This window comes from Miniopterus schreibersii, assembly GCF_964146895.1.
Source record: "Miniopterus schreibersii genome assembly, chromosome: 2".
NCBI lineage: Eukaryota > Metazoa > Chordata > Mammalia > Chiroptera > Miniopteridae > Miniopterus > Miniopterus schreibersii.
In genome coordinates, this window is record NC_138102.1 from 170,259,174 (window position 1) to 170,272,481 (window position 13,308).

The window sequence follows — 13,308 nt, forward strand, 5'->3', positions numbered from 1 at the left end:
AAACTGAACAAAATGGAAACTCATCTTACCACAAGGATGATTCAGAGTACAATACCCATTTCAATTATTCAGACAAGCTCCAAAAACTACTGAAAGTTAAGCATTGTTAATATAGTACGTGCAAGGAGGAAAATGACTAAGGTGCAATGTTTCATAATTCAAGTATTTGAAATTAATTAGTCACATTTCTTTCACCAGTGACTTTGAAATGTGTCTGCACTATGACTAAGGTTGTGAGAGCAGCCAGATCATAGAGAAAAACCTCACTTTATCTGTTTTATTTTTATTTTCTTTCCTCTTCTCTGACCACTTTCATTTCATTTTATTTGGCAGTTTCACTTTCATCAACTTAATAGCTAGTACTCAGTGGCAAATTATGCCAGCTTTTGATCCTAATTGGACAAGTCTGTTATGTGAGAACAGGGATAAGATAAGAAATATTTACCAAGCTGATTTTTAAAAATTTTAAAAAAAAATACTTTTTGTAAATGCCCCAAGCATGAATTTTTGTAGGCCTAAAACTTTAAAACTCTTAACATTTTTATTGCTCACTTAGAAACAAGATAAAATCTTGATCAAAGGATAATTTATACAGCCTTATGTGAGAACTGAACTTCTACAGTGAGGTATCAGAGCACCAAGAAGGTTCTCAGGCAATAATTCCCTGCCTTGAAGAGCAAAATGATAATCATTTTCCTTCAAAGAATCTTAGAATATAGTACACATGATATATTAGGCTAGCCCTACCAAAAATAAATAATAAATAAATAAATAAATAAATAAATAAATAAATAAATAAAATAGGTCAGGCCTGAAAGAAATCTGGCAGAGGTCCAATAAGCTTCTTAATCTTAAGTGGGAAATTGGATTCACAGGGTGTTAGGGTCACTGTCTTTATTTATTTATTGAGCCTCTAGTAGATAATTTTTGGCATTGCATAATTTATAAAGAAAGCAGTTTCCCTATTAGTTGGAACTCACATTATCAATCAGTCAATCACTCAATCTTATTGTTGTTCATATATTACCCTTGAGGCCTATAGTTTCCCCATCAGAAGCAAAGCCTTCTAAAATCCCTGCCTAAAATGAGAAAGTATTTTGAGAGTTAATACTTCAAGCTTCTATTACACATTAATGTCCAATAGTTAAGTCTGAGTAAAATGCATTTTAATTTAGAATATATTGATAATTAAGATATGTTTGAAATACAAATGAATCCATAGAATCGTAATTATTAGACACCGACATCATTCCCACAGTTACAGACCTCAAGATACACAAACAGAGGAAAGAGACTGGACCAGTTGCATGTACTTGACTTTTCAATTGCTTGTCAGATATTTTTAAAATTTCAAATTGATTGATAAGCTTAGTGTTTCGGAGATAGTTAATATAGCCTATTCATTTTGAGCATGGGCTTTGAAGTCAGAAGGCTAAGACCTGGTCCCTGATCCTATGATTTACTCCGACCTTGGTCAAATGACTAAACCTCTGTAAACTTTGGTTTCTTAAACTATGAAACGGAGATACTAATAATATCCTAAGTTATGAAGCTGTTCTAATGACTAAATGAGATTATATTTCAAATGCTTAGAACGCCTGGTATATATTAGTGATGATGATCATCATTCTTAAGTGCTTTAAATAAATAAAAAAAAAGGTATAGTTTGAATCTGATTGTAAGTCTGGCTCTCCTATTCGCTCGCTCTCTGTCCCGAACCTTCTGTCTTTCTCATTAATGAAAAAAAGGGGGGGGGAACCCCCAACCGCCTTAGGAGCACTCTTCCTTCCCGGACCCGGGGTCTTTCTTCCTTTGCCCTCCAGGGGCCGCTGTGTTTCCCCGAAAACGCGTTGGACGCCCGGTTGCCGCGAGACCGTCGCCAGGCAACCGCGTGTGTGGACGCTCCCGGAGCGGCCGGGGTCTCGCCAACATGGCGGCGCACCGCTCCTCCAGGACTTCGGACGCGTCTTCGTCGTTGGGCGCTCAGGCAGGCCCGCCCCTGCTCCTCACCTCCACCACCGTCTCCAAGTCGACCCTGGAGTCGAAGGTGAGCTCTCTGAACTCGCTGCCTCGCTCCGCCTGCGGCGAAGACTCGCTGCCCCTCGCCGTGTTTTATGGGCCGCTGGACGCTAGAAACCCGCTGCTGGCCTCCTGCGAGAAGGAGATACAGGAGCTGCTGGGCTTCATGAAGAGAAAGAAGGCCGTGGCGACCACGGAGGAGCTCAAGCACGAGCTCCGCCGGCGAAGGTGAGCGGGGGCGGGGCGGGGGCGCCCCCGGGCCGCCAGGGGCCGGGGCCGAGGCCGAGGCGCGGGTGAGCGCGCGGGTGGTCCCCGAGCTGCGGCCGCGGCGCCCCCGCGGGACCCGGCCCGAGGCCCCGGAGAGGCGGGCGCAGCTCAAGAAGCGGGGTCGCGTCGCCTTCCCAGCCCTTAATTCCATCTTGACTTCCCGCTCGGGTCCCGAGGGAAGCACCGCGGCGCCCCCTGCGCCCCGGCGCCGAGCGAGTCCCGCGGCTGCTCCGCGCGCGCCCGGCCGAGGCTCGCGCCGGGGGCTTCGCAGGCTCCCGAGCTGCGGGCGCAGTTTCCTGCACCGAGAAAAAAGGAGTCGCTTTGAGGGTGGCTTAGGCTCTGGAAAAAGTTCTCGATGCCATGAAGTATGCCATTCTGTGCACCTGTGCCTTTCATTCCTCGTTTTATATTCTCATCAGGATCAACGGGGACGTGTTCTCGATTTTGGGACTGATTTTGCACATCTGTTTGCCTTTTGCGAGGCTCTGTCACCCTGTTATCAGGTCGAACTGCAGAGGTTTCTCGTCCGTTTACGTAACTGTCTTCCCCGCCCCCCAAATACCGTGCAAACTGAGCAACTATAAATCTAGACAAGTGGCGGAGAATGCCAATGCAGTGACTAGTTTCAACTGATCTTTCTGTTTCTGCATTTAAGAGGAAGACATAGTTATAACTTGTATCTATTATTCTTTCATGCATTTAGCTATTTATTGAGCACCTACTATATATATAATATCAGGTACCATACTAGGAAAACATCAAGTTAACAAAAGATACACACATTTGTATCCCCATGGAGCACACATTTTTATGGCTCCTAAACAAATGTGCAAGGAAATTATTTCACAGGGAGGTCAGCAGTGGGGAGAAAATGAGAGCAGGTAGCGGGGGTGGAGGGGGTGGGATGACTGTTGCAATTTAGAGTGGGGTAATGGGGGGATGGTCAGGGAAAGTCAGGAAAGGTGGCCTTTGAGAAAGACGAGCAGATACGGTAGCAAGTGATGAGGATTTCTGTAGAAAGAGTTGATCAGACGGAGAATGGCAAGTGTGATGGTCCCTGGGTGGGGTTGTGGCTGCCGGAAGGACTGGTTTCCAGCAGGAGCGAGGGAAATCATGAGTTTAGTTTTCAGATATGTTAGGATTGAGATGTAATTTGACAGTCAGGCCGAGCCATTATGTAGGTAGTTGAATCTGCAGGTCAGAGAAGACATGCATCTGGGATTTGTCAGCATATCGATATTTAAATCATGGTACCAGACGGACTAGCTAAGGGAGTACGTTTAGACGGAGAAGAGGCAAGTCCAAGGACTGAACCTGGGATGCTTGAATGTTGACGATGGGAGGTGGGGGTGGGGGTGTAAAAAAAACCCCAAAAAACTGGCAGAGATTTAAAAGAGCAGCCAATGAGATAGGAGGAAATCACTGAGCGTGGGGCGTACTGGAAGCCAGGTAGAGAAAGTGTTTCAAGGAAGAAGGAATGATTGAGTAACTGGCAAATCCTGATGATGGGCGGAGTAAGATGAGAACCGAGAATTGACCAAGGAGAGCACATTGCATATCTAAGCGATATATGTTTGTATTTAACATATTTCCTCGTTTGTGCCTTAGCTAGAACTTTATCTTCCCGTCTCCACTGCCAACATTCCAGTTCAAGACACCACCATCTCAGATTCTCCCGGTAGCTACTTGATGCTCAGATGTATCCTTCACATAGCAGTCAGGGTGACCTTCATAAATCAATCACCCACTGCCCTCTCTAAAGATTTTTTATTGCTCTCCATTGCTTTTTAGAATAAAATTAAGACTTCGTCTGAGGATCTGGCCTTGTCTGCCTGTCTCATCTCAGCTCATCCTTCACTGTTCTCTCAGGGCTTTCCAGGGAAACAGATTCTACTGTTTCTCACCCCAGGGAGTTAATATTTGCTGCCTCCTATGTCTGAAATATTCTTTCTTTAGCTTTTCAGATATTTGGTTGCTTCTCTTCTTTCAAGTCTTAGCTCAGTTGTTACTTCCTTAGAGTGACCTTTCATACCTGATGCAGGTTTGCCTATTCCGTTTATATTTTTTGTTTATTTGTAGTGATGTTTGCTGTCTGTCTTCACCATTAGAATGTAAGCTCCTTGTGAGCTTTTGGATGAGGCCTCTCTTTTCCATTGCTCTATCTCCAGCACGTAGCCTGATGGTTGGGACATAGTAAACATTCAGTGAATATTTGGTATTGAAAGAGTTTAAGGTTTATTGTCCTTGCATCTCAATAATTGTTAATGTTATATATGGGAAAGTAGACCTGGATCAGTCAGTAAGTACAGTATCTGTTCCATCTTTCTTTGAACAGACTGTTAGACAATCACAAATGTTAAGGATTGACATGGACCTTAGCAATCTAACCTCTCGTACAATTTAGGTATTTAGTTTTTTGTGCAACAGTTTTTATTGAGTGCCTACTATGTGGCAGGTACTGCCCTAGTCATGAGTTACACAGTTGTGAACAAAATAGATATGGTAATCTGTGCTCTTGGAGTTTACCGTCTAGAGAGGGAGATAGGCTTTCAATGAGTCATTAAGTCAACACAGAAACAAGTGTGACATAGGAAGAAGTTACCAAGCACTTATATGTGCCAGGCATTATACTAGGTGCCGGGGATACAGCAGTGAACTGGACAAAAATCCCTGCCCTTTTGGTGCTTATATTCTAGAGGAGGAAATAGACAATAAACATATTAAATAAATACATTTTATGGTGACCTAGAGAGTGATAAATGCTAAGGAGAAAAATGAAGAGAGGAAGGGTTATAGAATGGGAGACAGGAGGTTGTCATTTTTCAATAAGGTGGTCAGAGTAGATGACCCTTGGGCAGAGGCTTAAAAAGAACACAGCAGGGATATTTCAAATGAGTGGTGAGGACTGTGACATTAAGCTGCGATTAGAGGGATGCCTGGCAGTTGACCAGGCAAGGAGAGACAATAAATAGAACAAGCACGTGGGAAGGTTTTGGCAGGAAAGAGTCAGGGACTTTGGAGGAATGGACAGAAGCCCATTTAGCATAGCTTACTGAGTGTGGGTGCAGTGGTGTGAGATGAGATTAGAGGAGTAGGTAGGGCTTTGGAAGGTTTTAGAGACCATTGATAGAGCTTGGGTAGTTTTTGGCGATGTATTACCAGTATGCGATTTTGTTTTAAAATATTATTTTGGTGATCTTGTTCAAATGGAGCAAGCATGACAAGGTGGAGACCAGCTAGGAATACAGGAGGTAGGATTTGCTTTTCTAACATTCGACAGATGGTTATTTTTTAAAATCAAAACTTGTTTCCTTTTACAACTGTAAGAACCTCCATAAGCATAAAAATTCATAGTACTTAAAATGTAGATTTTGATCATACCTGCAATGTCATTAAATTTAGAGTGTGGTTAATTTTTAAAAGGTATGCTTTTGTTCTAAACACATAAAATTTAGATACTCTGTTTATATAGTTATGATTTTCTATTTTGGAAAATTATAAATACCCAGTAGCAGCTATAATGAATCAGCAATCCAGACAATGTTAACGATCTTTTCTTAAATGATGTACATTATAGTTTCCTTGTTTAATCGTTATGTAAGCCATTCCCAGTGAGGCATCTTAACTTTATCTTAGGGTTCACTTTTCTTATTATGTAACCTTGATTGATTTAACAAGGCTGGTATTTTTCTTTTATGAGTAACAGACCTAGTCATCATTATGTCACTCTTAAAGTTTGGAAGAATTAGCTCTCTCATCTTCATAATTTAAGAATTTTAGCAAGACTGATTAATTTTTTTGGATTCATTATATTTATTCTAATACTGTAGTATTTCATGAAGCATCAAATGAAACTGAAAACGATAAAGCAAACACAAGCCCAAAAAACTTCCTCCTTTCTAAACATCTATGGTAGGTGTGGGGAACCTTTTTTCTGCCAAGGGCCATTTGGGTATTTATAACATCAGTCAAGGGCCATACAAAACTATCAACTTAAAAATTGGCCTGCTATATTTGGTCAAACATTTAATTAACTCACCCCTAATGTGATGGCTAGAACTGCTTCTCTTTGGCAGGGCCAGACCAAATGATTTCTTGGGCTGTATATGGCCTGTGGGCTCGATGTTCCCCTATTCATTCATTCATTCATTTATTCTTTCAACAAATATTTATTTTATTTTTTTATATGTTTTAACTGATTTTAGAGAGAGAGGAAGGGAGAGGGATAGAGAAATAGAAACATCGATCAGCTGCCTCCTGAACACCCCCTACTAGGGATCCAGTCTGCCACTTGGGCATGTGCCCTGACTAGGAATCGAACTAGTGACCTCTTGGTTCTTGGGTAAGTGCTCAACTACTGAGCCATGCTGGCCAGGCTCAACAAATATTTATCACATACCTACATATACTAGATATTCACTATTTTTGGAGCTTGACAATGAATGATAATATAGTTGAGGTTCTTGCTTTCAATAAACATAGTCAACTGATTTTCGAGAAAGGAGCAAAGGCAATACAATGGAGTAAAGATGCTGTAGTCACTTCAATAAATGGTACTGGATTAACTGGATATCCACGTGTAAAACAATGAATCTAGACATAGGCCTTATACTTTTCCCAGAAATTAACTTAAAATGTATCACAAACCTAAAGTAAAACACAATGCTGTAAAGCTCCTAGAAGATAACATAGGAGAAATCTAGATGATTGTGGGTCAGTGCTTTTTTTTTTTTTTTAAATATATCTTTATTGATTTCAGAGAGAGGAAAGGAGAGGGGGAGAGAGAGAAACATCAATGATGAGAGAGTCATTGATCGGCTGCCTCCTGCATGCCCCCGACTGGGGATGGAGCCCCCAACCCGGGCATGTGCCCTGACTGGGAATCGAACCCAATCACCTGGATCCTAGGTCGATACTTAACCACTGAGCCATGCCCGGCTGGGCTCAGTGCTTTTCTATATAACATCAAAGGCACAATCCGTGAAAGAAAGAACTGATAAGCCGGACTTCATTAAAATTCACAATTTCTGCTCTTTGAAAGTCATTGTCAAAAGAATGAAAACCAAGCCCCAGATTGGGAGAAAATAGTTTCAAAAGACATATCTTATAAAAGCACTATTATCCAAACTATACAAAGAACTCATAATACTCAACAGTAAGAAAACAACCTGATTAAAACAGTGGGCCAAAGATATTAACAGATACCTCACCGAAGAAGATATACAAATGGCAAGTAAACATATAAAAAGATGCTCCACACCCTGTGTCATCAGGAAGATGCAAATTAAAACAGCAATGATGTTCCACTACAGAATTATTAAAATGGCCAAAATCCAGAACACTGAAAACACCAAATGCTGGCAAGGATATGGAGCAACAGGAACTCTAATTCACTGCCAGTAAGTATAGCCACTTTGGAAGACACTGGTGGTTTTTCTTTTTTACGAAACTAAACATAGTCTGGTAAATTGTTCTTCTTGGTATTTGCCCAAAGGAGTTGAAAACTTACATTTGTACACAAGTCTGTACATGGATGTTTATAGCAGCTTTACTCAAATGGACAAAACTTGGAAGCAAATAAGATGCCTGTCAGTAAGTGAAAGGATAAATAAACTGTGAGATATCCAGACAATGGAATCTTATTCAGTGCTAAAAGGAAATGCACTATCAAGCCATGAAAAAAACCTGGAGGAATCTTAAATGCACCCTACTTAGTGGAAGAAGCCAGTCTGAAAAGGCTACATACTGCATGATTTCAACTATATGACATTTTGAAAAAAACAAAACTATGGAGACAATGGAAAGATCAGTGGTTGCCTGGGGTTGGGGGTCGGGAGGGATGAGTGTCCAGAGCGCTGAGGATTCTTAAGGCAGTGAATGGCAGTGTCATTATGCATTTGTCAAAACACATAGAATGTGTAACACCAAGAGTGAACTCTAATGTAAGTTACGGACACTGGGTGATATTGACGTGTTAATGTGGGTTCATCAGTTGTAACTAATGTACTACTGTGGTGGGGGATGTGCATAATGGGGGAGGCCGTGCACATGTGGGGGTACGGGGTATATGGGGAATCTATACCCTCTCAATTTTTCCGTGAACCTAAAACTGCTCTAAAAAAAGGCTATTTTTAAAAAGGCTATTTATAAAAAGCTTCGATCAGTGCTTGACACAAAAAAGCAATGATTTTAACTGTAGTTATAATTTACTAATTATTAGACATTAACAATAAGGCACATTGGAAAGACTTAGCACAAGATAACTTTTTAAGGATTGCTTGCTAATTAATTGAGCTTTCCTACTGACTTTGAGGATATCATTTTATTTTATGATTTTTACAGTGCCGTGGCTTTGTTTAATATCTGGACCAAATACGCACACCGACTGCCAGCTGACTATTATGATGAAAAGCTTCTGAAGGTTGGAGACAGCCTTTGTGAAATGAAAGTAAGTGCCTACGGAGTAAAAAGAACCTAAATGAAACTCATTTGGCTAATTATATTATTATTGGGCTTGGTACCATTCATTTTTTGTGTTTTAATTTTGTAGTTGAGATTTTCTAGAGGTGAGAGATTCCTGAATAGAAAGACAGCTGGCTGGGGATGGCTAGGTGCGCAGCCCCTAGTTAACGGAGGGTGTGGTCGCGCCCAACAGGAAATGCTGAGTCATCATGTTCCTACCTTACACAAAGGAGCCCGGCCCGCTTCCTGTTGTTTTTCACATGGTTGGCCAACCCAGCAGACAGCTCTCATGGCTTCTGGCCTTGCTGCTGCGTTGCCTGCTTCCCAGTGCCCTGTTTTAATGACTTTCAACAACTCGTTAATATTTTGCCGAATATAAATATAGCAGTCATTCCACACATGCCCTGTTTCTTAATCAGCATTGTATTCCAAACTGAGTTTGCCCCTGTTTCTAGTTCCATATTAATGCCCAGGTCTTAGATAGCTGTGGGCTCATGGACTTGCCAAGACCCCGCCCCCCCCCCCCCCCCAGGCTGAGTTTTCTGTTAATGATAATGTAAGTTTTCCCCTTAAGTTCTGGCATAGGGCCAAATTATTCCAAGTTAAATACAAGTGTTTGGCACCTAGGATCCTTGGACCAAGATTTATTTTATCCAGAGTGATTTTAGGCCAGACATGGGCCATGTATAGTGTCTCCTCAGTCTTCAGTTTCTCAGTGTCTCTTTCCCCCTATATTTCTATTTTCCGGACTTGAACCCTTCTGGTTTGGGAGAGAAGTTTACCAAATAGAGGATAAGATTAGAAGGAAGTTTCATAAGGAAGAACTAAGATCTGTTTTCTGTTGTCAAAATTAGAGAATCACCATTGGACCAGGATTCTTAGAAACTTGAAAATACAGAGTTTGGAAAACTGGTAGGGTGGGGTGATGAGATCCAACTTGTAAGCTATATTTATGTGAAGTGGAATAATAGTTTTGACAAGAATTAGAAGCGTGCTCCCTCTCCATTTTTATGCTTCTCCTCAATGTAAGAAGCTGGTGATACTCAGCACAGTTGGAGGTTTGTTTGAGGAGTATCCAGTGGGTGGAGTGGATATTGGTGGAAGGAGGAGGAAGGAACACGTTAGAAGTTGATAAAGTAAGTGGATGATGGGTAGGGACTGAGGATTCAGAATATTTCAGATAGAGAGGCCCAGATAGGATATTTTAAAATGTGCTTAAAAGACCAAAGAAAATGTTTTAAATACTTTTTACTGTTAGGAAAGTGGGCTGATAGAAGTATTTATAATTCTGAAAATGAACTTGACTTGTTACCTTGTTTCTAGAATCTCTTTATTTTTATTTTAGTTACAGTAAAGATCATTTTGTTAGAATACTCTTGTTTTGAACCTAGATTTGAATTCATTATATGAATCAAATTAGAACAGAAAAGAATCAGAAATAATTAGTGAACAGTAACAAACAAGTCAGTAGAAATAGAAACAAAACAGCACTGGACAGTGGATGCCTCCCAAGGGGCTAGGTAACCTGAAAGGCACTTCACACCCAGGGCAGCTGCTTTTCCCGGAGACAGCTCAGGGCAGGAAGCTGGGTGAGGGTTGCAGCAGACACGCATTCCAGAGCCCTAGCATACCCATGGCCTGAGACTCTCCAGGTCCACGGTGCCTTGTGGGCTACAGAAATGAGGCATCTGATTTTGTCATGGGAATATAAGCATGGATTGGAACTAACAGAATCGTAACTAACAATAGCTCTGACTTTTTGGGCTTGTCCTGATGTGGCTTCAGAGACTGTTGACAGATAAGAGATTGAGCCAGCTCATCTGGGTTTCTCTCTCCTTTCCTTCCCTTCCCTCCCATTCTCGAGTCTTCCTTTTTCCTTTCTTCTTTGTTTCTCCTTCTTTCTCTCTCCCTCCTTCCCTTCCTTTCTTCCTCCTCTCGGTTTCTCACCTCCTTCTCCCCCCTCCTCATCTCCTTATTTCCTTCTTTTATGGAGCTTAGGAGGTATCAGAGAAGCAAGGCTAGTTACACAGCTCATCTACCTCTCTGAGGGGATGGGTTACCATCACGGCGATACTGAATTTTTTGGATATTCTCATCTTTAAGATTGTGATGGTTTTATCTCACAATAGGCTTGTTGTGAGGAGTATTAAATGAAATAATGCACATGAATCGCCTAGCACGGTGTCTGTCAAATAATATGTGTTTGGAAAAGATAGTGATAATGGTAGTAATAATGTACTGGTGGTAGTAATAGTAATAATCAAGATTGATACTATTAAGAATAATATAAATAGCTAATTTTAATAATGACAGTTTAATAATTCAGTATCAATACACTTTAATAATTTAATAGTTATTAAACATTTAATAAGCAAAATGATATTTTTAAATGTTCATCAAGTGCTCTTTTTATTTTAGGAATATAAATTGGCCCTTTTGCAGTGTTATGGAAGATATCTTCAGCAGTTCAATATCAACTTTGATGAGAATAAAGTAGATATACATCAATTCAAAACTGTCTTTTTTCCAAAAGGCATTGGAGACAAAACCGCTGCACACACAGTAAGATGAAAGCAGCTAAAATAGCTACAATTTATGATTAGCTGTGCAATATATCCTTTTGTGGACAGCTTCTAAATGTCCTTCCTGTGCTTAGCATAGCATTTACTTGCGTGCTACAAGTTGCTTAATAAATGTTTCCAGTAATGGATAAGAACGTGCACTTCTTAAACTTTGTAAAGATGCTTTGGAGATTGTGTCACTATAATCACTCGTTCACCCAGAAGACGGTTATTATTATAATAACTAATATCTGTAGAGTGCTTTTAGTCTACAAACTAAAGACATTTGATCCTCACATTACTTTTTTACAGATGAGGAAACTGAGGCTATTAGAAACTAAGAAACCAGCCCACTTAGGGCAATGGGCAGAGTCGGTGTTTGAACCCTAATCAGTCTTACTCCAAAGCTATGTTATTCTAAACTCGATTATTCAAGACCTTGGAAACATGTGGTTTAATAAGCAGAAAATCTCAAAGCATGTTTGGGGCCACGTTGAGCAGTTCGGTTTTGGCTATATCATAGGTGTATGAATAGGAATACTGGCAATATAAGTTGGTACCCCATTGGGGAGAGTACTGAATGAAAAGTTTAGGAGTCTGGACTTTTAAGGCTCCTCCTATCCCATTCTGGTCCAGGCCCCCATCTCTCTCTCATACTATTGCATTATCCTGCTTTCACCTGGCCTCCCTGGCTTAGCACCAGTACGCTGGTGAGCTCCACTGTCTGCAAAGCTTAGTTATCTGTGTGGCTCATCCCTTACATCAGATCTCCTGCACTCCCTACTTTATTTTTCTTTTTATCACTTATTGTCACCAGCTACATTTTGATTTCTTAATTTTTTTAAATTTACTGTCTCCCATTCTAGAATGTGAGCTTTACAAGAACAGGGACTGCTCTAACCTCTAATCTATAGTGGCTAGAACAGTGCCCGACATGTAATAGATCCTCAGTAAAGCTTTATTGAATGGCTGAATAGATGAAGTGATACAGTCAGAATTATTAATCTAGAAGTACTACACAGAATAGATTAGAAGGGAAAAGACTGGAGGCAGAAGGCAAAGCAATGAAGACAATAAGAGTATACCAGCAGGATTGCTGTGATGGGTGCAAATAGATGTGAAGAATTTGTTTTTTTAAGCTAAGTCTGAGGTTCTGACATGACACTGGCACCCCTCAGTTCTCAACAAATAGGTGTAAAATTAGTAAGATTGAAAACTTAGTCTAGTAGGAACTTGACAACACAGAACTAGAGGTCTTGAGAAGTTTTGTTAGAGAAATAGATTTTGGATTTAAATGCATAAAGATCATAAATGAAGTAGTAATAATGAACAACCTACTGTCAAAATATTAACAGTAAAGTTTTGTGTAAATGTACTTAATCTTGTATGTTATATTTAATGGTCCCCTTTGTATGTACTATAGGGAGGCATTATGGCAGAGTTGGTATGAATTTGGTCTGCAGAGCCACCCTGCCTGGGTTCAAAGAGCTGCTGTGCCACTGCCCAACAGTGGGACCTTATAATTTCTTTGTGCCTCAGTTTCCTCATCTGTAAAACGGAAGTAATAATAAGACCTACCTCCTAGTGTTGTTTTGAGATTCCTGAGATAATAAAAGACTTAGAATAGGGCCTGATGCTCAAAAAAATGTTGGTATCCTTATCTGCTTCTAAAAGAGAGATCACTTAGAAGATAATGATTATTCTGACATATGGATACATTCAACAAATACATTCTATGATACCAACTGCCCGGTGGCTAGAAAGTATCCAGGCAGGAAATCTATGTGGTAGACAAGGCCCGTTTGTATTACTAAGGGTCTCCACCCCCATAGCTTTAACAATACTCATCAGTACTCTAGCCAGAATCTCCTTTCTGAACTCCACATCTCTCCAGGTATGTCTCAGACATCTCAGCTTGACCTACCCCAAGCAGAACTTGTCGTCTGTCCATAATTGCCTCCAGCCAGTCGCCCAAGCGGGAAATCATTGCAGACCGCCT

General features: G+C 40.7%; 1 protein-coding gene across 1 annotated transcript in view; it reads left to right on the top strand.

Moving 5' to 3' along the window:
* The first annotated feature begins 1,913 nt into the window (after positions 1-1,913).
* The window catches only part of CFAP54 (cilia and flagella associated protein 54), a 215,331-nt gene continuing 203,936 nt past the window's right edge, over positions 1,914-13,308 (top strand). Inside the window, exons 1-3 of the mRNA XM_081128376.1 lie at positions 1,914-2,247; positions 8,629-8,734; positions 11,167-11,310. Coding sequence (XP_080984502.1) covers positions 1,931-2,247; positions 8,629-8,734; positions 11,167-11,310 — 567 coding nt within the window. The 5' untranslated portion in view covers positions 1,914-1,930. The remainder of the gene's footprint in view (positions 2,248-8,628; positions 8,735-11,166; positions 11,311-13,308) is intronic.